At 40.4% G+C, this 26,532-nt stretch overlaps 1 protein-coding gene across 3 annotated transcripts; it reads left to right on the top strand.

The window, feature by feature from the left end:
• The first annotated feature begins 4,710 nt into the window (after nt 1-4,710).
• On the top strand, nt 4,711-26,532 carry TSNAX (translin associated factor X). 3 transcript variants are annotated; one of them, NM_001006403.3, is made up of 6 exons: nt 4,711-4,795; nt 6,813-6,920; nt 9,336-9,450; nt 11,048-11,178; nt 22,883-23,010; nt 24,657-26,532. In NM_001006403.3, the coding sequence occupies exons 1-6, from the start codon at nt 4,780-4,782 to the stop codon at nt 25,029-25,031; spliced, it is 873 nt and encodes a 290-aa protein (NP_001006403.2). In that variant the 5' UTR covers nt 4,711-4,779; the 3' UTR covers nt 25,032-26,532. The 3 variants fall into 3 exon arrangements, with proteins under 3 accessions (NP_001006403.2, XP_015139541.1, XP_040553042.1); XM_015284055.4 differs by having other exon boundaries at nt 4,711-4,801; XM_040697108.2 differs by having other exon boundaries at nt 4,711-5,580.

The raw sequence follows: 26,532 nt of genomic DNA, 5'->3' as shown, positions 1-26,532 counted from the left end.
TTTGGAGAAGTATTTCCTAACATCCAACCTCAGTCTAGAATTTTTGTCTAGAATTTTTAGTCACTGAGAACCTTTAGTCACAGGAGCACTCTGCAGATTGGGTTGACTTCTTAATAATTAGTGCATGGTAAAATAATCATGATCTAGACTTGGAACACAAATAAAAGCACGAGTCACTCGTCCTTGGAGGAAGGTGGTGATGGTGAAGGTGTCCCTGATCAGTGGAGGATCACAGGGTTTTGCCCTCAAGCAGCAGCTGCTTGATTTTATGGCAATATCTCAAGTGTTATTATGCTTCCCTGATCCATAGTACCACCGTGTGTACAACCTGGGTGGCCCGTTGCCTGGGCTTTCACAGTGCTGGTGGGCAAACCTTCTTATCACAATGAGAACAGGAGGCTTTCCTGTCCTATAGCAGGTGTCACCACATCCTGGTGACAGCACCGATGGGCAAATGTTCCTGTCACAATGCTGAAAAAGCAGGGAGAGAAAGGGAATGATACATGTGATTACACTGCTTACAAATAACAGCCATTTGCCATATAAAATTCTGTTGCTAGCCATAATACCAGATGTCAGTCGCTGTGGGTGCCTGTCACAGAGCCCTAGGTATGTGCAAAAACAGTATGCAAATTCTGCTGTGATGTGATTAGACTTGCCTTTTCTGTTGAGGGCTGCACCTTCAGACTTTCTTGCTTTGGTGACCTCTACTTTATGACACTCATAGCTGAAGGCAAATGTTTGTTTTTCCCTCGTTTGCAGCTCTTATTCCAGTAGCATCTTCTTCTAAACTACAACATACTTTTGCTTAAGCCCACACTTTTTCTGTGTCCTGCCACTGTGGTGGAAAAACCTAGAGACACATTGAGCTGGCAGTTCTCCTGCCTAACTGAAGCAGCTAGAAGTGAAATGGACTGTATTGCCTTAGTCGTAGTTTGCAAGGAGATCATGCTCAAAGAGCATGGCAAAGATGGGAGACAAATGTTAATCTCTGCACTTCTACTGCACGAAGGGTGTTAGTGTTGATGTAGACACAGAATATTCTCACCTTGAATTCCTCCAAAGCAATTCTTTTATGTGGTTGCCTCAGTAGAATGAAATCGTTATGAAATTGCCAACACACCCACCCAGACATAAACCAGACACTATTTGTGTTTAGAAACAAATTTTCCCTATGGGTACGTTATTCATAGCCTGTCACTTGCCAGTTTTCCCTGGGAAGGTATAAACTAAACACTGGAAGTAAAGACAATACGCAGTTGGGTCTCTGTCTCTCTCTCCGTCTCTCTTTTTGTCAGCTGGATGTTGCAGCAAACCTGTAGGTTCTCAGTCTTCCTCTGTCACACACATTAACATATCAGCTAAATATGTGGAGCATTACCAAAATCTCCTGCTGATCCACTCACAGGCTGCACTGTGGTGTATTTGCACTTTTGCTGCCTCCAGGAGAATTCCCAAATTCAACTATCTGAAAAACATTTGTGATTTTCAAACATTATTCGTGGAAAAGAGGAAATCATCCTCCTGATCCATCCTGCCAAAAGACTATGGGCATCTCTGCAGCCTGAGAAACATAACAGGTTGTTGTTATAACAACTACAAACCAGATGACCTCCCATTTCCTCTCATCAGCCAGCTGCAAAAGTCCTGTAACAGTCTCAAACTGAACATCTGACCCCAGTTTATGCAACTCCCCTGTGACGGTTTCATAAGCTTTTTGTCACTTCACTCAATTGTTGGTTGAAAGTATTCACAGCTAGATCGCCTAATGCAAATAGTCCAGTATGACAGATAGCCTTATAGTTAGGTCCTCCATCTCCAAGGCAACCTCACAACTTTGTTCTAAGAATACGCTGTGTCATGAAATAAAAAGGAAAACAATAGGATACGCAGAGATAATTCCAGCTCTAACAACCCGTAGTGCTACTGCGTTAGTGCTGACTTAAAGAGACATTCTCAGGCGAGTCATTTCAATGTGGGAGGGTGTCGCAAATATAGCCTTTCTCCCTGATGTTATGTAAGCCATATGGTGTCCATGAAGAGGATGTTGTACACTTTGCACTTAAACTTGGAACTCGGGATTTTAAAGTTTCCAAAGGGTTACACTGAAATGATTGAAGGTGTGAAGATACCTTGATTTCATGGCTCCACCAAAGAGCTTGAACCCTACCTCTGTACAATTCCCTTCCATAAGGCTGCAGGCATTGAAGAGGCTTCACTAATATGGTTTTGAGCTGAATGTATGACTGCTCTTGTCCAGCTGTGTCTGCCCATCACAGTGCTCAGCTGAGTCGGTAACAGGCTTCGGTTTTCCCAGAGGATCAAAGATTCATTCCTTCCTTTTAGCATCATTTCAAGGTGGCCTCTGCGGACAATACTGCAGCAGAGAAAGAGCCTCACTGCAGAGTATCCTGTAGGAATGTTATTAATGTGGGTCCTTACTGAGAGTAGCAGATCTCAGCAATAAAACGAATAAAGTTCCTCGATCCCGTAGTGGTTGTATTCAGTCGGTTTGCCCACTCAGAAAGGCACAGATCACATGCAGTCCACTCAGTCCTGCTCTTTCCTTACGACCCCAAGTCTTAAAACCCAATTTTTCCATATGAAAGTTGTCGCCAGCCTTGTCTTAGGATCTATCTTACACAATCTCTCAATGCAGCTTTCGTATCTGAGAAAATTTGTTTGTTTGTTGCGAGGTTGTTTGGTGTTTTTTCTTGCCCTACTCTAAACCCTTCTTTTACTATGTTCTCCCCCAGAAAGTTGCTATTCTTTCTTCACTAGAAGGGGAGTCAGAGAGGTCTAACAATCAGCAGGAAGAAAGGGAAAGATTTTACAAATAACAACCTGTTCCTAAAGAAGAGTAACGCTGCCACACTTAAAGAGACTGTCTCAGGAGAAAGCAGTTCTTATTGTTGAGGGATGTCAAGAGCTGCTGAATGTCTCTGGGCAAGTGCAGAGTGTTACTGAGCCTCACTGGAAGCTCAAACCTCCACCTCCCACAGTCAGTTGGAAACTTTCCACTGCTGGGAAACATGTGAACATCATTACTCTTTCCACTATCCCGAGACAGCAGCATAACCAAAAATGCTCTGCTTTTTGTCCAAACGGCTGCCGAGGACACAGAAATAGCACTGTTGGGGGGAAAAAAGAAGTTTCCGAGAACAGTTTTGTATGTCTTCTAAAATCAAAGACTGAGAACAAATGTGTGCAGGGTTAACGCTGACACAAATCATTCCATGTTCTGATTCTGCTGCTCTGAAGGCTGGAAGCTCCTGTGCAGCTGGGAGCACTGCTATCAAAGCTGTTGTGCATTCCGATCCGTGGGTCAGGCCTGAGGAAGTTCTGCTGGGATCCTCTTTGTACTCTGGTATTCAAATGTGATTAACATCTGTTTTCTTAGATTAGGAAATTGAAGAGAGGCTTTATGCCTCTGAGTACTTTTGAACGCTGCATGACAGTCATGTGTTTTAGGTATTTGGCAGTATGAGGGTTTGGTGATTCTCCCTGGCTGCCTGAAGACTGCTTAGAGCTGTTGTCAAAGCTTTATTCACGTACTATCTGAATTAGGTAACGTGTCACCTTCCTGCTGCTGTAATTTGGATCTTTGCACAGGGGTACCTCTGCCAACAGGACAGTTTGTTCAGCGTTAGAACAGAGGCTGCCTTCTGCAACTAACTTTATACTACAAACAAAAGCTATTAGTTCACTTGCAATGTCCTCAGCACCTCTGATGGTCACCTTGGTATTGCATGCTCTGTAGCTTACAGATTCCCATTCTGGTAAGCTGTTATTATATATTTTTTTCCCATAGGTGTTATTTTGTTTTTGTTGTTGTTTTTTTTGGCCCCTAATGTCCTGAATCAGTTGACACACTCACCTGGCATTCAAGCTACCAATAGATGCGTGTGTTTGTTGACGTGCACAGGGCTGGGCCAGGCTCAGCGTCCCCGGGCTCAGCCTTGTGGACTCACACGCGTTTGCATCTCCTGTCCAGGACTGCCCGGCTCCCGGTGTAGTGCGAGTTCCACCCGAACCTTTTCCCGTGGCCAGGATGTTTATAATCCCTCCTGGAGACGCTTTCCCTCCGTCACATTGGACCGACCAACTGACCAACGGGTTAACAAATTATCAAGGGTGGGGAGGAAGGAGAGGCACACACGCACGCCCACACACGAAGGCTGCGAGCGCTCCGCCGTCGTGCTCGGATGGGTCGTTTCCGCGGAGCGCAGCCGCTAACGCAGTCAGGCAGCAGCACGGGGCACCTAGCAGCAGGGCAACGCGGCTGGCAACCTGCGAGCCACAGAATCCTTTCGCCTTTTGGTTTTGGGCCCATCGGGCCGCGTGTGCGGGCAGCCAGAGCGGGGCAGCGGGACCGCAACCCTGCCGCTCACCCTGAGCTCGCCCCACGCACGGAGCCAAGCCCCTCCCAGCGCCTGCACCGCCGTCCTGCAGCACCACGCGGACCGCCCTGCTCCGCGCCAGGGAGGGCACCGGAGGGACCTCAGCGCGGCTGTCCAGAGGAGAGCCTGCTCAAAACCACGACGGGGCCTGCGCTCTGCTCCTACTTGGCGGCCACCGAGCCCGGTATCGCCCACCGTCTCGCCGCGGCTCTGCTCCGCGCCTCCGTTCCCGTGGTCGAAGGGCCGAGAGACCGCGCCGTGGCGGGCCTTGCCGGCAGGCAGGCTGGAGGGCACCTCAGCGCCGTGCCGTGGGGCCCTGGCGGCGTGAGGGGGGGAAGCGGCTCGCCGTGGGGACGCCTGGCTCGGCGGCGGCAGCGAGATGAGCGGCAAGGAAGGTGATGGTGCGCCGCCTGCCGCTGCCTCCCGCGGGTCGGCGGAGCTCACGGAGCCGGCGGGGAACGGGGCGGCGGGAGAGGCGTGAGGAGGGAGGACGGGGGGAGAGGACCGGCTCGGCTGTGTGGTGCGCCAGCTGTTCCCTCGGCCGGGCCTGTGGCTGTGGCTAGCTCTAGCGGTCTCCGTCCCTGCTGTTAAAAAACATGCAGCAAAAAACCGAACGTGTTATTGAGCCTGTAAAGTGCTAGGAAGTGGCTGTCTAATCTGGCCATCAGCCTGTGTGCTGCTCAGGCAGAGCTCCCTCCGAGCAGAAAGCAGACAGTGCGGCTTTCCTTTGCTTTTCTGATCTATTTTCCTGTGATTTTCTGAAATTTGCATTTCTATTTCTGCAGTGGACCATCATCTCTCTCTCTTTCTGTCCATTTTTTTGCCTCTGCTTCAAGAGGATCTGGTTTTTTTTCTTCTTTTCCTGTGTGTTATTTTGATGTCCCCAACGTTTGGAGCAAGGCAGAGAGCTGAATTCTCTGCGCTGCTTCAAGGCTCGTGTTTGTAACGTGCTCGGTGCTACAGGAAAAACAAAGCCCTGAACCCACGTCTGAACAGAAAAGAAGGAAGAAATGATTTTCGGTTTCCTCTTTTAGAAAGTAACAACGCCCACTTCTGGTTTGAGTTTGGGATAATAAACAAACGGAAGCATTTTAAAATCCAGTGTTCTTCTGTAACTTCTAAGTAGCTTCCTTTTGTTTTTCTTTTAAGGAAATTAAGAGAGCTGCACATATTCGGAAAGGTATGCTAGTATGCAAGCCTGCCAAATGTTGGCCTCTGCTAGGAACACGAAGCTTGCGGCTGTCACAAGCAGGAGATAACAAAGAGACGTGGTTACATTGTGAATGATGCTCTCCTAGGTGAAGGAGTGACTAAAGGAAGAAATAGGACCAAGCGCAAGTTGATAGCAAAAGGCAATCCAGGAGAGATGAGTTTTGAATAAGGGTTTGAAAAGGGACACTAAGGCAGAAGTGATTAAGGGCAGTGGAAGGAAACGGCTTTTGCAGGGTAAAAAGAAGCTTTTAAAGGGGTGGAGTGTAAGGACCTAAGGTGCTGCACCGCAGGAGGTAAATCTGGATAGTGGATAATTTGTGCCTTGAGTACTTTTCTGATTACTGAAGACCAGTGATGTAAATTACGGACACTTAGGAGGAGGAGGCTGAGGGGAGACCTTATTGCTCTCTTCTAATATCTGAGGGATAATTGCAATGACAGTGGGGCTGGTCTCTTCTCACTGGTGACAGGATGAGGGGAAATGGCCTCAAGTTACACCAGTGTAAGTTTAGATTGGATATCAGGAAACACTTCTTTACATAAAGGGTTGTTAAGCTCTGGAATAGGCTCCCCAGGGAGGTGGTTGAGTCGCTATCCCTGGATGTGTTTAAAAAGCAATTGGATGAGGTGCTCAGGGACATGATTTAGCAGAGGGTTGTTAGAGTTAGGGTAGTATTGGTTGTGGTTGGACTTGATCTTTAAGGTCTTTTCCAACCTGAGCAATTCTATGATTCTATGATTGTTGTACAATAAACTACTACTGGTAGGAGTTTAAGTATTTTCTGTCAAGTTGAATATTAAAAATATTTAAAACAAAAAACAAACAAACAACAACAAAAAAGATGATCTAGTGCTATAGGCCCTTTTTCACGCAGTAATTTCCATGCAGCTGTTCCTTTACGGAAAGGAAACATAAAAGGATATGAATACCTTATGACAAGAGCGCTTGGGATCCTACTGTGGTCATCCATTGGAATTGGTAGAAGTTGTCCCAGTATTCACTAGGAATGTGGTGGAACAAGTAGCGTGGTATTGTGGAGATGACATCAGCTGCTAATAGAAGTTACCTCATTCTGTCATGCAAAATATCAATAGAGCCACAAATCCTCCAAAGACAGCATTCTGACATCACGTATGCTCTGGCAAAACTAGTTTATTTTTAAATATTTTTGTTTGTGTGTGTTTATTTTTGATTTATAGGATCAGGTGGCTTCAGAAAACGAAAGCACGATAATTTTCCACATGGTCAAAGAAGAGAGGAAAAAGAGAATGTTAATCCTTCTTCTCCTTTGATGACGTCTTTTAAATGTAAGTAAGAATTTGGAAAGCCAGATTATGAGAAGTGTGCGTTGTGGAATTTGCTAAGAATTATGTATTTAGTGATGGAATAAGCCAACTTTCTCAGGGGGAGAAATTTGAAACTGGTTAAACTCGTGCTTTGTACATTTAGAAGAAGTTGGTGTTTTGCTGTTTGTGCAGTCAAGGCCTGAGAGAAGGGTTTGGCATGGCTTCACCTGGCGTGTGACCTGCTCCCTTTTTCATCTTACCTCCTGTTCCCTTTTCCCACCCTGCTGAACCTTACGCTAAGTACACTGCGGTGTTTCAGCAGGCACAAGGTCATCTGGCCCTTTGGTAGCAGGGAAACGTATGACCCGCACAGATGCAAAATCTTGCATGCATTGACAGAAGGACATGGCTGCCTTTGGGGAGGCTGATACTGACTGTAGTTATGGTGGTGCATGGATGACCAAGTTTCGTAAATGGAAATCTGGATGCGTGGATTTGTGAATTGGTAGCTGCTTATATGTGTGCTCTCTGAGAATGTGAGTTTAACAAACTCAAGTAGGCCTTTATGTAGACATTTCATTTTGATTGCCTTCTTAAAAAACAGCTTATATTTCAGTTGTTTGGTTGTTGTTTTTTTTTTTCCCAAATAAGCAGGTGTAAACTGCCCTCAAGCAAAACTGTTTTCAGAGTATTTACGTCAGACTCAGATGTTAGTAAATTCAGTTTAACTCTCTCTTAGGTAAGCCCTGACAAGCAAAAGGTGGTCTTCAGAAATGAGGAACATTAACAGATGAAGGAAGGAAATGTGATACAGGGCACAGATCAGATCTCAGTGTAAAATTTTCCCTGCCTCCCATATTATTATTTTTTTCTTCCTAAGGAAGATGAAGAAATGAAAGCTGGATGACTGTTAGAGATGATGCCTTCAGCACCATATAATTTCTTTGGTGTCTCTAAACAGGTGTTAAAGCTGTATGAGTCAGCTTGGCAGATGATTAACTTTGACCCCAGCACTTTTATCTTGAATAATATACATACACTCGTGCTCTAAATTGAGTAGTGCAATTGTATTTTCAACTTAAATTTTTCACTCTCAAATGTATCAGTTTTTTTTTTCTTGAGGGTACTGTTAATTGGAATTCAGAACATCCCTTATTTCCCTCCTTTCTCATGAGATCCAATCAGCAGTGTTTGATTAATTTCAGAACAGAGTAAGGGGTGCGGTTCATCCTGACTTTTCAGGGTTGCACTGTTTGTATCCACTAGTGTTTATAAGCCACAGAGTTCTGAAGTATTTCTTTTTGATAATTCACTGGAGGACTCAACTGACTTAATTGGGTGGAGACACACCAGTCATGCATATGGAAGAGTTGGAGCTCAATAAGAGCATTTGTGTCTCATGTTTTGGAAGAACAAAAAAAAGAGAAACCATATTTTTTTCTCAAGGCAATGAGAAATGCAGATTTTTAGCTTCATCTAAACTTTGTAAACTGCTACACTTTTCTGAGGGATATTCACTTGTTAGATCCTCTGTAAAAAAAAGTAACATCATAACTTACTTTCACCATCTTCTTGCATGGACCCTTTAATGCCTCAGATAGTTATGCAGGAAATGTACTTAAACACTTTTAAGTATCTGTTAATAGTTTATTTAGTGGACTAATGGCGTATAAAATGTTAATGTTGTATGTGAAACATATTTGTTCACAGTTTTCACTAAGAAAGCTACATGTGCATCCTCTCTTTATCTTCTTTTTCATTAGGCAGAGAAAAATTATGTCAGTAAGTCAGAAATCTTATTTTAAGTAATTGGCCTGGCTTTGCTACTTTTAGTTCTTAGGGATATTAAAATACTTGTCTTTTGTTCAATTCTAGTTTTGATGTAAAATAGAACCTCTCTTTTTACTATTCTGTATGTATTTAAGTGTATGGTTTGGACTGCTTAAAGCATTATCAGGGTTGATGTGTATTTAAGCCTGACTTATTAAACAAAAATTATATTAATGACTAATTTTGCTGCTCAAGACTGAAGTTTCATAGGTATGCAGCTGTCCACATATACAGGTTGATCCCTCAGGGAGGTTTTCAGAAATCCGTGCAGTTTTTGAAGAGCCAAAAATGAGAGTTGGGTTCCTGCATACTTGTGAGTCCCTGCTTGGTGCATACCTGCACCATAACACCTGCTGTATTTTGTTCAGAAATTATTTTGTGCCTTTGCTCAGCAGTGAGCTGCAGGGTTGCGCAGTAGCTGTGGCAGGCAGGGGGCAATGGTGGTCTCCACAGCTATGCCCTGTTCGGGAGCACTGCCCACGCTGGGAAAAGGCTGATGGGGGCTGAGGCCCACGGCTGCTACTGTGGCACAGGATCTCAGCTTTTCCCTTACACTGTATACTGTGCTAATCATGCTTATTTCTTATTTAAACACCAACTCTGCAGCATTTCAGCTGGAACTCGACACCAGGCATGATAAGTATGAACGGCTTGTGAAGCTCAGTCGCGATATAACAATCGAAAGCAAAAGAACGATATTTCTACTCCACAGGTATATCAGGTGAGTCACACTGAGAGTTAAAGTGTTTGTAGAAACCTAGAAGCTGGCTTTCAGTGTTTGTGATTCATAGCTGAGATGTTTTGTTGAGAAAGATTAATTTCTCATAAACATCCTTTAGCTGCTGAATGCACGCACCAGTTAGAGAATTAATAGATGCTGGCTGAGGTTTTTTTAGTTGGTTTTGTTGGAATGTTAAACAGGATCAAAATAGTAGAGCATAACAGCAGATGAGGAGAGCTTTTCAGCTTCCAGCAAGCTGGCAGAGAAGAGCATGCAGCCTTCCTTCACATTAGCTGCCTCTGCTGTTATTTCCCCTTCTGGGCTCTTGTAACTTCACCCTCAGTCATCAGTACAAAAAGTAGGCAGCCTGGGTTGTTCACTTCACTGCATTCTGCAGTCTAAGAGACTTGTGTGTGAAGGTTTGAACTTCTGTACATTTTGTGTCCTCCTAAGCCTTCACTGCAATCACAAGTGATTGCTTCACAAGCAATCACTGGAAGCCATAAACAAAGCAAGAAAAGAATGGGAAAATTTAGAGCTTCATGTATCCAGCTGAATAAAATATTTACTCGTCCTCTGTGTAACTGTTATAAACAGCCCTCCCTGTTCCTTCTCCCAGATTTTTTTCTTTTCTTTCTTACCTGCACACACCTATTGTGGCAGTATCTGTTTGTAGTTACCGTAGTAGTAACATTTATAAATAGGGATTAGGAAATTGTCCTCTTTTTAACTTGATCTTCTGTGAGGAGTCACTGCAATAATTCTGGTAACTGCCTCAACCTTGACTGTGAACAGCTGTTCCCATTGTAGGGAAAGGAGCAATAACGACACACTCATCTATTCTGAATTTTAGATTCCTGTTTTTAAGATGTGCGTGTTACTGTGAGAGTGGAAGCTTTCTGTGCTATATTTTGATTTCCCAGTCCTCTGGTTTTAGCCATTACTGTGGCTTTACTTTCTGAAATCTGTTTGCTTTTAAATGTTTTCTTGAGACCAGTCTATCTGTAGTCTCCACATAGCCAGTAAAACTAATCATATACTACACAGATAGCTGAGGTTGGAGGAGGAATGGTTTTAAAAGAAATCAGTTAAACTTACATGCCAAGCATATATTGTTTGTAAATCAGATATTTCAGCTGTTCTTCCATAACACAATTCATAATTTCTTAAAATGTATGTACTTAATGTGTGTTCTGTAATGTACTGCAGAATACTGATACTTTTTTTTTAAAGAGATTAATGAACTTCTACAAATACTGCTCATTTTTCCAGAATACTCTTCTGAAGCATTTGCATGTGCTTCTCATTGTTCTTACTTAAGCAATTGTTAGAATTATTATCTGAAATACATATTGTGCTACCAGAACTGTGCTTGGCTAGCTGATTATTTTCATGCTAAGAATCTGCATAGTCTGTCTTTCAGAGTCTACAGTAATTGTAAATGAAAGTTAAACCATTTCTGATTCTAATATCTGCTTTATTTTTTAACTTGAAGTCTATGAATGTGTGTTAGTAATAGAAAACCTGTAACATTTTTCTTTAACTGTCTGCTCGTATTCTGAAAGCTGCTGTTTCAATTTCTGCTTTGTGATTTCAGTGCTCCCAATGGTGAAGAAGTACTAAATGAATCTGAAGTCAAGTTAGATGCTGTCAGACGGAAGATTAAGCAGGTTGCACAGGAGCTGATTGGTGAAGACATGTATCAGTTCCACAGAGCCATATCTCCAGGTAAATTATTTTAAAATACAGAAAGTGTGCTATTTTGCACTAAACTCGATTTCTTGCCTAGCAGTGGTTCCTCTTCATGTGGCAGGTTTGAATATAGCACATTTCTGTGGTTATAAAGCAGGACTCAGATTCATCTTGGTGGTTAGCAGAGTTAGCTCTAATACTGGAGAGACTATTGTCGCACAGTCTTGTTAGCACTGCTGTTAAAGAAGGATTTGCTGCAACTGGAAAACTTTGTACCCTGACCTACACTAAAGTTGGGGATGGTTCTAATGAGCATACTGGTCAGTTGTCTTTGACTGGGAGGAGTGTGTGCTACATGCTCGTTTACCCCACTTGAAAAGATTGTAACTTCAGGGAGGGAGAAGAAATGTCTAACTTGTGAGATTATACCTTTGTGAATTCATAAAGTTCATGACTTAAAATCCCTAGATTAGCATTTTCTTCTAAAGATTTGGAATATGTAGTTTGTATGTTTCAGTTGCATTTTATTCTGCTCTTCTCTGTGAAATAGCAATCTTTACTACCATCCTTGAGACACTAAGTACCAGTGCTTTCATCACTTTTGCTGACAAATGACATTTTTTTGCTATGGAATTCAATTCTTACCTAAACTTCTTTTGCCTTGTTTATGGCAACATATAAGTAAAGTCTGTAACTGCTTCTTTCCCATCTTGGTCATGCTATAGAAGTATCTTGTGTTTACCTATCTTATTATAGACATATTGGATTCCTGTGCATCTTTCCTTGCTCAGGCAAGAATTCTTCAGTGATTTCAGAGGAGACTTCAGAGAATTTCAGGGGAGAGCTGCCCAGATTTGATTTTTAAAAAATATTTTACTTTTATAAACTGGTGATAAATACATGTATGAAGAGATGTAATTTACAAGACAAACAGTGCACAAATTAACTTTTACTTATGTATGTGAACTTAAGGTCATCTAAGAGTGAGATGGCTCTTAAGTGAAAGCTCAGTTTGGCACTTCTGAACTTGCCATACTAGTTTTCAGTGGTTCTAGTTCAATTCCACAGCCTGCCTGTGGTGGTACATTTGGTTATCCAATTTCAGTGTGAGCAGTTACTCTTAGGAAAGCCATTTACAACCTTTGTGAATCTTGCTGCTCTCTGTCACTTAGTATTTTAATGAGGCAATGAATAAAACATGGTTCAAAACACTGTCACTACAAATGACCTCCAACTGTGAACAGTGATTGTTCAAGTGTTTGGATTCTCATTTTAAGTTCTGTTTATAAATGCTGAGAATCCAGTCTTTTCATTCAGTATTATGAAATAAAGTTTTTGAAAGCTTCCTTAAGACCTGTAAACATTGTCTGAATAACCTGTGGAGCTCATAGACAACCCGTGACTCATGTAATATTCTTTGCTATCTGTATAACAAGGTTGTTTGAGGTGTGCAAATCTTAATGAGACCTCATGCTACAAGCTATCAGTTTTCCACAGGGGCAGAGTTAATACAAGGTAACCAGCTACCACCTGTTGGTTGCTTCGCATGAATTCCACATAATTTCTTAGTATGGGGCTTATTGTGGGTGAATTCAAAGAGAAGTACCTACTTCTGTTTTAACTGAGGGGAATCTTGGCTGGAGTTAGCCTGCATATATCTCAGATGTACTAAGAGCATGCCTACAGAGCAGACAGGGAAACTCGTGGTCAATTCTGTATGTACCCATGTCCTATAAAGTAAATGAACAAACCTCTTGCTAGCATTCTGCTTGCAGTTTCTCTCTTCTGATTAAAACAAAAAAGTAGGTTTTAGTTTTTAAAGAAATCCTTCCTTGCCAACCTGAATAGTTAGAGTTTTATATAAAAGATATGTAAACTTAATTTATTTTCAGGTTGTTATTACTAGCTTAACAAGTTTCTGTTCAGGTTTGCTTTGTTTGATAAACACCCATATACAGTTAGCCACACTAATTCATCTTTACTGAGTTGTGACTTGCCTAAAGATACTATCAATATCAAAATAGACCAGAATAAGCTCTTCACAAAACAACTGGGAATACCCTGTCAGTCGCAATTCAACATTTCTCAAACTTTTCATCACTGTTTTAAAGATCAGACTTTTAAAATAACAAAGATATGTCCGTCTACTGTAGAGTAGGCTGAATATAGACTTGTAGTAGAGGAAATCAGTTGCCTGCTGTGTATGTATAATGACTCAGTGCCTCCACAGCTGCAGAGCTTTTATATATGCAGTATATCCCCAACACTTGCACGTGGCTTGCAGTGAAGTGAGACTGTCTTAGTAGTCTTAAGACAGCTAAAGAGAATGAATCTACTGACTTCTCTAGGTTTAAAAAACAAAAAGGAAGGCAAAGAAGTATTGGAGCACTAGGTCATGAGGAGAGGTAGAAGAGTAGAAGTAGGCTTTGCTGTCCACGTTTTCTTTTGATCAGGTATGCAAATGCCTAAGATTTAGCAATTTTGTGGACTAACGTAGAAGATATAAAAATGCAGCATTTTTCCAGCCCTTGCAGGTTGTTATTCATTAGAGTAGGACTGTTTGGGATACAAATGGAAATGGTTGTGCTTTCACCTTAATCTTCTCTTTAGATATCATGAATCAATGGCAAGTCTGGAATCTCCTCAGTTGTATAATACTACCTAGCCCAGAGATCTCCCACTTGTTTCTGCGATTTGGTAGTTCTTTCCTCATTAAAAAAAACTGTGTATAGAATCCAACTGAAGTACAGTGATCTTCAGTCCATTTCTGTAGGTCACCTGCATGGTCTACTGCATCACAGAATGCCTTGGGTTGGAAGGGACCTTGAAGATCATTTAGTTCCAACCCCATGCTGTGGGCAGGGTTGCCACACATCAGCTCAGGCTGTCCAGGGCCCCATCCAGTCTGGCCTTGAGTACCTTCAGGGATGAGGCATCCACAGCTTCTGTGGGTAGCACGTGCCAGGACTTCACTGCCCTCTGAATAAAAAATTTCCTCCTAATACATAATCTAAGTCTCCCTTCTTTTACTTTTAAACCATTTCCCCTTGTCCTGTCACGATCTGCCCATGTAAAAAGTAAATACTTAAATTTTGGCTCTTCCCTCAATGGGCGGAGTTTGTGTTTGCTGGTGCCCGTCATGCATGTTTTGTAAGGGAGCGTGTTAGAATATAGGAGTGTGTCACTGAGAAGACAGAGGTTGCTTTTATATGATTATATGATGATTATATGAGCTGATTATATGAGCTCGTGTCTATGCCAAGTATGAAATGTAAACTTGTAGCACAAACCTTCCTCTCACCTTGTGTGTTGAGTCCTCCACTCTTCGGTTAGTCATTGGGATGGAAAAAAGGGTTGCACAGGCTTGAAGACTTGCAGATTTTGATGCAGCTGACACTGGGATCCAGGTGACAGGTGTGAAGATGACTGCTGTCAGGATCATGAAGCTGAGATAGAAAACCTAGAAGCACGAGGAAAGAAGGAACAATTAGATGAAGAACAACTGTTGAGAGGGAATGCTTTATTCCCCCTGACCGCACTGTTTATGAAATACCGTAATTGTAAGGGAAAACAATGATAAGGGTTCAGAATGTTGCTTTTGGTTTTGTTTTTAAGTCTAGTGGTTTTTAATTGTTGCCTTGTTTTTTTCGCAGTGGAAAAGTTTGCATGCCTTTCTGAGAACCACTGTAGCTAGGAAAAGTGCTAGATTGTTTAGGTATTTCCTGAAGCTGTAAGTCTTGACTTTCTCTTAGTTTTCAAATCTGATCTTGTGTTCTAAAGAATTTCTGGAGAATTTGTTAAAAGTGTTTTCATGAGCAAAAACATTGCAATTAAAGTGGTTTTTTTTTTTCTTCCAAAAGAATAAAGAAACGCCTCTGTCCCATATCTCAAAAGCAGCATGTCCAATTAACCTCAAACTTCCTAAAAATATTCTCCTTTGTCTTGAAACCAAACATGAAACATCCTCCTGTTCCCCACCCTATGTCTCTCTGAGTAAAAGGGATCAAAACTGGGCTCGTAATGGGAACTGCCATTGCAGCCTCAGCTAAGGAGTCACGACTGTCTGCATCATAAAGCTGCCTAATACACATTTTATTCAGTATAATAACTGTTCACCTATAAATAGAACAGTGCTATGAGTATAATGCTTGGGAATATTGTTTGCCACTTGTGATTGTTAAATGCTTTTTTTGGGGTTACTCCAAACAGTTGTTCTTTTGACTTGAAGATAAAACAATTCTGGCAGAGCACTAAAGGAGTTTCATGCTTTCCCTCATTAAGATTAGTGCTAATGGCACGCAGGACGTTTCCCCAAAGGACACTTGCATGAGCTCAAACACTGAGTATAGCACTAATTGAACAACAACAAAAACTGATGACTGTTTTCTACGCGTTTCTTAACAGTACAGATTGTCCCAGGGGATGATTAAACAAGCAAACAAAGAGATACTGAAATAATGAAGTCTTTTTTTAATGTGGAACTCTTCATTTGTTATGTTAGGATGTTCGGCTTTGTTGATATTTTTAAAGCTTTACTATTTGTAATATAGAATTCCTGCTCTTTGCCCCACTTTGCAGTGTATACCTTATATATCCTGTGAGGAAATGTGTACTGTTTCTTTAAAATTCTTGAGAGATGCTGTGCAAGAAAAGGGCCGAGAAAGAGTTTATGAATGTATGAATTAAAGGGAAGAAACTTTTCAGGATTTGACATATGTAGTACTATATTATTTATGAAAAACTCCAGAATATTACTGTAAAATACCAGCGATGGACAGGAAAAAAGCTGTATAAACCTTAAAGACAGAGTATGCTCTGTAACATATTAGGATTTATGTAAGTATTCCAAGTATGACTTGCATCTGCTCTGCATAAATGCAAAACTTGTGTATTGCAGAGGGCAGCTAAGAGTCTGCGGTAGGTTTGCCTTGGGTGGCAATGAATGGAGCACCTTTCTAACGTGGCTTATTAAGTGAAATCTCTAACTGATTGAAGCAAGCCTTGCCAGTTTTTGTCCCTTAACAGTATGGGATGGGGACATGTGCGAGAATTGTAAGGCTGTTGAAGTGGTAAACCATTTCCTATAGGAAACCTTCACCAAGCAAGCTATTAAGAGCGATCACTTAAGCTACGTGTAGGTATCTTTACAATGAAGTTAAGATTTTGCTAGGGTCAGGTATAGGTGTGGCATTATCTTCACAGCTGATAGCTTCATGTAACTTCCCATATGGAATGAGGAACCCATATTTCTTTCGGGACTTCTTCACTAATACAGTGTAGAGTGATGATAACAGATGTAACTGGAACGCTGTTGGCTGACCTTTCTGTTTGCTGTGTGTCAGTACTAGCAGTAACAGTGAATGGAGTGGGTTGCTCAGAGGAGCTCATTAGCTCTTTATCATGTCTGCACTTGCTCTGAATGGGATTAGATGATGAGGCTGTAAAATGTCAGCACCTTGTCAAAACTACTGCTCTGTGACTGCTTCTGCTGATGTTGATGTGGGGAATTCTGTGTAAAAGTTCAACGTTGACGCAGTGGATTTATCTTGTGCAGACACTATTTATGTTCTGAGAGAATGTTATAATGTGGCTTATTTATGTATCCTACCTTACACCGTCTGAAGTCACTTCGGGATTCTTACTGTGCTGCAATAAATTGTGAGTGGATAAAGCAAAGTTAGTCTGCATGGATGAACTATACTACCTTTTCCTATGTTTGTATTTCTACAACAAAGCTAAGGTTAAGAACAATTATGCACCACTGAAAAAGAACTCTTTTTTTTTTCTTTTTGTCTTAGAGTTTAAAAGCTGTAATAAAATAAGTGACATACAAAGGAAAAGCTTTTTACTGCTTAAGGAAGGGTATCATGAATTGTAATCATCTCACCCAGGAAAAAACTTTAATACACCTAAAAGTTGAAAGGAAAGCTATCCGTGGAGGAAGCAATCAGATTTCTGCAAGATGGTGGGAAAACATCATAACACAGGAACAGGATGTAGCTAAAGAATTAAGTTCATCTCTTTGCTGTTGTGGGTGAGAGGTAAAACGCCAGAAATGGAAACAAAGTTTCCTGATTATACTGAAAAATTAATGGAATTTGCAGTGAAGAAGCCAATATTTATCAGACATAACTTTGTTAATTTGTGTTTTCTTACTTTGTGCACTTCTTTGTTCTTGCACAGCCAAGAGTGCCAACGAACTATCAAACTGGTTTTCAGTAAGTGAAGTGCTTGTTTAAAACTTGCTATCTTCAGTATGTTATATTGTACTACTCTTGGACTATTTCCATCTCATGCCCATTTTCTAGGCTCTTCCAAGGAAAGTGAGAAATCAGTATGGTAACCATGCGTGGTACATCCCTCAGATGTTCAAGTAGGGCAAAATAGAAGGTTGTGAACTTATCTTCCACAATGCCTCCTGCAAGAAAACCACTGTCTATTTGTGTTCTTGTTTCCAGAAGTAATAAGATAAAAGGCTCAATTAAATTGATCTCTACAATGAGAGAATAAAACTCTCTGCAATTCTCTGCAGGGTTTTTCTGTCTGTCTGAGAAATAATTTAACTCTCACGAGCACTTATGCCCAAGTTAGGGAGGCTGTGTTTGTTTCTTCAGTTTTGAGGGACACAGAACACCTCTGGTTTACCTTTCCCCTAGCTGTGGTGTGTATGCAGCTTTAACCTAAGTGCAAACAATGCTAACGCTTCAGCATCTGAAATGTATCACTTACAGCTGGAGAGGAACAGAGCTGCAGGATGGTCATGGATGTGTTAAGTAGCAATTGACTAATCAATAAAGCATTCAGGATTTAATAAGAGAAATTTTCACCAATTTAATTACTGATTTGTTTGTAAACCAGCTTAGATGAATCGTTGCTAGATGCAATATATGTTCTGGTTTCAGTTACTACCTTGAACTGATTACTGATAGAATGCATACAGTATCTTTCTCTGACAAATATTCCTCCATGAGCTTGCACTGATTGCCAAAGTTTCAAAACTGAATTGTTAAAATGGAGCAGTTTATCTGGAAATGGGTTTGGCTGTATTTTTCTCTTCCTCAGTTCCCTTTGAAATTCAAAGGCTGAACATATCTCTGCATGGCATACATACATAGACATGACTCCGCATTGAAAGTATTACTCAGTGAATAGAAATAGCAGATTTTTTTTTTTTTCAAATTCGTAAGCTTTTATGGACATTAGCTCTTGTGCTTTTATTTGTATTTGTTAGTTATCCCCATTGTATAAAATCTGTTCTTCAGGAGTAATTTGAAGCCTTTTTCACAGCAGCGTCTAGGTGGTGAGTGTGTCTGAGTATAGCTGGCTTTACAGCTGGCTTTAGAATCTTTCTGTAAGCTGTTATAAAATTAACCTTTGACTTCATACTCACAACCAACTGAGCAGCTGTCGGATTGTTTCACAGCCTCAGTTTTAGTTTAATTACTTCAATTTTTACCACTTCTTGATGGAAAGAACTGTGAATCTAGGGAATTGTTGCTACATCTGTAGACAAATTGAAATGAGTGAGGTGTGAGTTGTCACTTTCATCTTAATAGGATGCTAATGCTGAAGTATAATTATTTTTTAGTCATAATTTCTTTATTAATACCTTTAAAATTATTGCTTGTACTTATTTCAGTTGATAGACTTGGTCCATTTACTTATTTCTACCTGTTCTCATTGGTCACCATGCTTGTAGAAATGGGTTCATCTAATTCTACCGTCTTCCTCGTGTTCTGCAGAGTTCACTGACAGAAACTGTCCCGTTATCTTTGTTTTTTTTCTCAGTTTGGGTTTTCCACAACAGTGTGACTTGAGGCTAACTTGGTAGCACAGGTGTGATAAGGTAGGGCTGTCACTATGTTGTTTTGATTTGATGATGAATTTACAGTTGGGTAGTTTCATGCGACGTGCCCTGAAAATAATGTCCTGCACCTGTGATGCTGGAAGAAAACTGCTGTAACTGTGTATGTTTTCAAACGGCCCTTCCGGTGGCTGCTGTTGGTCTGTGATTCCTGCTTCATGGTTTAGGGGAGCAGCTGGGGAAGGTAACAGAGGCTGTCTGTGTGACCAAAAAGATTCAGGGAGAGAGACGAGCAAGAGGATGAAGGAAGAGAAGGAAAATAGCTTGAGAAGAAATAGGGATGAGCGTCGCTCAGGAAACTGACAGATAGTGTCGGTGTTGCTAACTTCAAGAGCCATGGAACCCATTTTAACCCGTTTTTAAGTGTTGTACAGATACTTAAATGAAAAACTCCAGTAAATTAAATGTTAAAGAGGATACTTTTCCCTTCTTTGATCTGTCATTTCAGTGCATGCGTGCATATACATCTTAGGCAGAATTAGATTGTATTTACCCTAATCTGACTCCTTCAATTAAGGGACTGTTTACCCGTTTTTGAAATAGACCCATCTTTTCCTACCTCTTACACACTCATTTGACTCTTGGAGAGAGTGCTCCAATGAGTTGAGTGTTTGAAGAGACCCGATTCCTTGCTGGTACAATACTAACTTTGTTTGTTGGGGTTTTTTTGTTACTGTTTTAGAGAAACTGCTTAACTGTTATTTCTCAGAGTCTGTATATACAGATGAGTCTTTATTATCAGATGATTCAACTGGACAAAAAATTGCACAAACTTTTAGGCATGAAATTTCCTCATTAGATGTGTGCTGAGAAGATACCTCTGTGTAACTTTCCAGTTTGTATGTAGAAAATATATTTTCAAAATATAGAAGGAAGATATTATATGTGTGACAGTGGCTTATCACTAGTACAAGCTATTTATACAGAGCAAATGTAATAAAATATCAAAGTATTTAACTTTTCTGTAGCTTCACCTTTGTAACGTTAAGAAATGTTAGTGGAAGTAATGCCATGCTTTTATTTGCAGTTTCCCATGTGTGTTCTAGGAGAAAAAAAAGCATAAAACAGTTTTACAGACTATTACTGGCAGCTCAATCTGTAAATAATCCAATTCTGGAATAAATCCAAAATAAAAGCATGAGGGGAAAGGTACTGTTGGATAGTGTAGTGAAATGGGATGGAGCTTTTCACCTTGGGGATTATTTGCTGAACGTAGCGGATGTCCTTCCATTAAGCTAAAACATAACATATTCAAACGTCCTTCTACCTGCATATAAAAACACCTTCTTTCAAGGTCTTGGGTCACTAAAAGGTTATTTTGCAGCTACTTTTGGAAGGACTTAAAATATGAATTTATTTGCAAAGGAGTTGCTACCAGTCTATTTGTGATGCTAACAGTGTCACATAAGGTTTTGTAAACTCAATTGTAAATACTGTGAGGTAGATTCCCAAACTGTGCAAGGTGAAATGACAAACCAGAAGGGGTGTACAGTATTCATATAGTGGCGTTAAAGAGAAGGGAGGAAAATAGTGGAACAAGTCAGCTTGGATGGGAAAGAAGGAGGTAAAAATGTGTATTTGTGCTTGTGTGTGTATATACATATATATGGAGAGAGAGAAAGGAAAGTAAGTATAAATATATAAATGAAAGAAGGAACCAAACATCTTGGAAAAGGACGAAATGAGTGTGTAGGAGTTAAAGTGGAATGAGTTGAAGCTGGGAGTTAAGATTGATTGAGAAAACTCTATATTGGAAGGTTTGAGAGCTGATTTGATCTCTTTGAGAGCTTGGGTACGTGCCTTGTTGATTCTTCATATCTGATAGCCCTCTCCACAGATAGGAGCTTCTCATATATGTTGTCGTATTAAGTGCTGTATTACCGGGTAACTTACAGCTTATCCATAGAAAAAGCGAACACGTCATAATGAATTACTGGTTGTGTTACATCAGCAGAGTAAGTCAGGAGAAGAAGAGGTGATGAAGTAAATCTTCCTCTCTACAACTTCTCATTTAGTTACCAATTTTACTAATTTTAGAAAACCCTGAGTATCTTTTCTCTGTTATTCCTCTGTGACTTCTGCCCAGAATGCTTCACCCAAACTCAGCTGATTAAACTATTGCATTTAATTGGCCTTGCAGCTCCCTGTGTACAAGAAGTGAGTGTGGCTCTGGTTGCTGGATCTTATTCTGCTTTTCAAGCTACTGCAATGTAGGAGCATAAAGGGTGCAAATTGAACTGCCTTTCTGAATCGGCTTCACTCACTTTGCAAATTCATATTTCAAAGGAAGAAATGCAGGTCATTCATTAAGCTTCTGTGATTGTAACATGAAAAGCATTTTCCCTTGAGGTCTCCTCTACTTTTCTGGGGATCATTCCACTTTCCTCTGTTACTCAAGTCTGTGTTCCCTTGTTATTGATTTAGACTTTCTCTTTGATCCAGATGAAGTCTAAATTTTCTGCTTCCTGGATATCTCCTTAGGCTGAGATTCTGGCCCTACAGTGGTCAGTTGGGGTTTCTGAGATTATTCCAATGGAAGCAGGATTCTACTGCTAGTTACCTTGGTACCTCCATTTTTTTTCACTTGACATATTGGCAAAGCTGTTGACTACTCATGACCCTTTTTCAGCGTGTTACAGCAATGTCACCTCTTTGCTTCTCTCAAAGTGAAACCATCCCCTTAGAATTGTTCAGAATTTTCTTCTGCTAAGATCTATCATGTTACAGTCTGTTCCTTTAACTTCCTCTTTTGGCTCTCTCTCTGCCCCTTGGTCAGATACACATGTATTATTGTTGTCTTCAGAACGTTTTGTCTTAGTCCTGCCGTGGCTGTTTGCTCCAGATTCATTTCTGCTTTTATTTTTCCACCATCAGTGCCAATTTCAGATTTGTGCTTAGGAGCTTTTCCCACATGCTTCTCCCAGATTTGCCCTCTACATATAAGGAAAAATTAACAGAACCTACGAATCACCATCTCAACGTTCAAGTTGTATTTTTGATCTCACTTTTGCTAGTAATACATACAGAAAATCGCCATCTGCTGAGTTGATAGTGAGAGGTAATTGTGACAGGTGGCTGCAGATGGCATATAAATCTGGTACAAGCTGTATTTGTTATCCTATCTTTTATTTCCGTGCTGGCACACCTTTTGTTCTTCTGCATGCCTTATTTTCAGAGCGTAAGTTCTTGAGGATAGATACTTCACAGTATTCATCTTGCCAAACACTGCAGCCTTGTCTGGTTTATTGTAATTATTGTTACTAGTGTTTGGTCTGGATTTATTTGTAAGGAAATGTGCTTTGTCCTGAACATGAATTTCACCTAGCCTGTGTCTTTTGAGGAGCCTGTTCACTAATTAGAATAGTGAAGTTTTAAACAAGCATTTTCTGTTGCTAATAACATGAATTAAAGGAAACACTACCTGTATTTTGTGGACCATCTGCCTTGCCTTTGATTTCTCTGCAGTCTTTTTTTTGCATTGTGCCCCGTGTCTGTGACCTTGTGTAAAAATCTGCACTCTCCATCAGATAAATGCAATGCTTTAGAAGCTTCCTTGTGGGGAGCAACTTCTCAATATGTTTCTGGGAGTGAGTATCACAATACTTCCTACTGATGTACTGAAGGATCTGAATGAAAAATGCATTTGGAGTAAAAACTTGAAAATGTTGATCTGCTGTGCTTTTGGTCTCATATGTCAAAAGTGTGCTATGTTAAATAACTTTTCAGTGTTATTTCTGGATTATGGTTTTCACTTTCTGCTAGCAATGTTAAAATAGATTCACATACAAATTTTATTAAAAAAAAAAGCAAGTGTGGGTCATTGCTCTAAAGTTTCAATCATTTGCTTAATAATTCTGTGTTGTTTTTTTTTGGCAGGACTTCAAGAATATATTGAAGCTGTTTCATTTCAGTATTTTATCAAAACCCGATCTTTAATTAGTATTGAAGAGATCAACAAACAACTAGTATTTACAGCAGAAGACAGAGAAGAAACAACAAACATGGTAAAAGTTTTTCTTTTCTCATGTAACATATATCTTTATGGAATGGTAATGCAGTGACCGAGCTTAGGCATATTTTTGGCATTTGATTAAATAAGTCCAGGTAATAGAATGGTATTAGATATACATGTGGGCTTTGACTCAGTCATTCAAAATGTGCTTTTTATTCTGAGAAGTATTAAACTAGATCAGAAGGCTACAAGTTTATTCATTTCACGTCCCCTTTAGGGCAAAATGAACACCTTCTGGTAGGGAGAAGGATGTGGGATTGTAAAATACTGGGAAACAAATATGGAAGAGGGATTTTTAGTGTCTGTGATTGTATCTGTAAGGTCTACCAGTGTATAGTGGTGTAGCAAAAGTTGGAGAAGACTAATGAATTTGTGACAAAAGGAAATCTTCCTATCTCATGAGCTAATCAGGGCAGGCACTCTGTTTAGCTTCTGTTAGTATTCATTATGTGTTTTAGCTTGGCCATTTGTAACATTGCTAGAGTTGCTCTTTATGTTTTCAGAGGACAAACTCATGTACTCTTGTACCTTAGCCCTCACGTTGTGTCTACTGTTTCTTGACATGGCCATACCTTTACCCTGCCCTACACAGAATTTGCACAGACACTGCTGCCAATGACCACAGTAGACTGGGCACGTTTTGTTGTCGGGGCTCAGAAGGTGGCTGTGGTACGGTACAGAAATGGTCATGCAGTGCGCATGCAGTATACAGTAATACACAGCACAAGTGCTTTAGAGTCTGCTTCTGTCGAAGAGATTCTGTTCTACAGCACTCTTTTTTTTTTCCTTCCTCATTCTTTTAGTAAGATATTTGTAAAGAAGCCAGATTTTCAGCTTAAGTTCACTTTTTCTTACATACAGTGGCATGCTTATTTTCCCTAGTTGCAAAGTCACTGATTCCTGCATGCACACCTCTGACCAGATTGGTGATGTTTGGGTGGATGTTCCCTTGTGGGAACAAGGGGATAGAAGCACACCTGTGCTGTCTCCCAGATCACCAGTATTTTGGAAATCAAAAGTACTGTAGCTTGCAGAGCAAATTTGTCACTTGTGGTTTTTTTTCATGAATATTTATTTAGGTATTTTGATGAATTCAGTTGATATAAAAAAAAACAGGTCTGAGAGAAATCCACCTGCCAGCTTCTTCTAGAAAGCATTTGGAAATTCAAGATATTATTACAAAATGATGTGATTTGTTTTTATAATGCAGAATCTCTTACTGATTCTTGAATGTTTGTGTATCTTTGGACAAGACCATCCAATCAAACTTGAAATGCATCAGGCTAAATTCTGCAAGCCAAAAAAAAAAAAAAAAAAGGCAAATGCAAATAAATGTTGATACAAAAATACATTTATTCTGTTTGCATATAAAAGTTGTAGAAGCAGGATATGCTGACCATGCTTTTCAAAGAGAAAATCACATCTCGATGGAATGGATACTTTCATATCTTACAGCATGCTGGAGGAAGGGTTAGTAAATAGTACTTCTGAAATCAGACTGTGGAAGTGCCATGCACGAGAATGTTTGTAATTCCTATTGCTTTACAGTGCATTAGGTAAACTAGTGTGCATTTGAACCATTTTAGACCATCTTTTCCATAATTTTCCATAATGGACTTTGCTCTGTTCTGTCCTCAGACCTCCACTTCCCAGGATAAACAACCACACACTTGGAGCCTGAAGGTGACGCCTGTAGATTACCTGCTGGGGGTGGCTGATCTAACTGGAGAGCTGATGCGACTGTGCATCAGCAGCGTTGGAAACGGTGACATCGACACACCTTTTGAACTGAGCCAGTTCTTACGTCAGATTTATGATGGTTTTACTTTCATTGGCAACACTGGACCTTATGAAGTATCTAAGAAACTGTACACTTTGAAACAGAGTCTGGCAAAAGTAGAGAATGCCTGCTATACGTTAAAAGTACGGGGCTCTGAAATCCCAAAGCACATGTTGGCTGATGTGTTCTCCACCAAAACAGAATTGATTGACCAAGAGGAGGGTCTTTCTTAAAATAAGGAGACTGTCACAGCCCGGAAGGGGAGAGGACTTACACAGAGAAATCTTGTTAGTTATGATTTTTAGGGTTTTGACCCTCTCAAAGCTTTTTAGGTAGAGACATTTTTAGTTTTGTCTATGAGAAGATTGTTTGCAATAGTAATTTGTAACCAAAAATACTTTTTATGGTGTGCAAGAGAACAAATGTTTGACTTTGTCCTCTCAGCATGGAATTTCCTATATTGCTCCGTTGTATCCTCTTTCAGAATGACCAAATGTTCCACTACGCTTTGCTCTGGTGACTGTCAGTAGTGCCAGTCACCTGAAACAGGTGTGGTCACTGTTATCACTAATTAGCAGTGGAAAAAATGGTTAGGTACTGGTTGTTCAGCATTATCCGTAGGTTTTTGCTGAGCCTTGTTTTCTGACTGTTTGGGTTCTATCTTCACATTGTATCTAAAATAATGCACCTCTATGTGTAAAAGTTCAACCTTTGACTTGAAGCTGAGGTGGTCTTGAAAAGGTGCCATATTAATGATTTTAAGCATGAGACTGAAGCTAAGTCAACCTTTCTCCAGTTGGTAATGAGGCTAATTGCAGCAAGCATGTATTACTGTGCACTCATCATTTGGGGGCTCTGTTAAAATTGAGCTCTGTTTAAGTTACACAGATTCTTTAGATATTTTGATATGAGTTAGAAAATCATTTAAAAATGTGGAACTTAATGGTTTACATTTTGGTAACACATTTTAATGCAGAATCTTCCATTTTTTGTAGACAAAAGCAGAAGAAAGACCGGCCAAGTATGCTTAACACACATAAATTGGTTAAGGCAAGTGCTTCTTGCACAAAACGAATGAGGCTTTGTGCTGGAAGTCTGTTCTCTGTTGTTTGTGCTGCCCTGAGGACCTCCAGTGGGGCTGAGCTGGTATAAGTATAGAAGGGGCCAGCCAAGCTTTAAATATCTGTTAGCAGGAACTATATCATGTGCATGTTCCTATGGAAAGGAAATTGCAAACAGAAATAAGGCAGACATTCTGACTTCCAGGTTTATCTTTGAGGTGGGTATGTCACCGCTGGCAAAAAATCAGGGCTTTCTGCCGGTGTCTGAAGTTATGGAAGTCTGATAATGTACGTTATGCTAAAGGAAAACAGATAAAACAACATGATCTTTAGACTCCAGGAAATAGGCCTCCCAACTGCAATTGAAAATACTGCATGTTTTTTATTTCCACTTCCATATGCTGTGATAGTGCCAATATTTTTCCCATGAGCAAGTCCTGAGTAGCACGGATCATCTGATACATGGACAGGAATGGGTAAATACATTTCTGTCACATTTTTTCCATTGTTTCCACATAAAGCAATATGTGGTGGGTACTTTTTCCCCCCCCCTATTATTACTTTTTTTTTTTTCTTTTTTAAACAATAAATTCTGAAAGCAGTCACTGCCTGGATGTTGGGTTTTTTAGCTGTTTAGTCCTAGAGGTAAATAAAGGTGCGAGTATCCCCCTGA

Source organism: Gallus gallus, chromosome 3, assembly GCF_016699485.2.
Source record: "Gallus gallus isolate bGalGal1 chromosome 3, bGalGal1.mat.broiler.GRCg7b, whole genome shotgun sequence".
In the NCBI taxonomy this organism is placed as follows: domain Eukaryota; kingdom Metazoa; phylum Chordata; class Aves; order Galliformes; family Phasianidae; genus Gallus; species Gallus gallus.
Note: the sequence above shows the minus strand (reverse complement) of the source record. Positions and strands in the feature narration are given on the sequence as shown.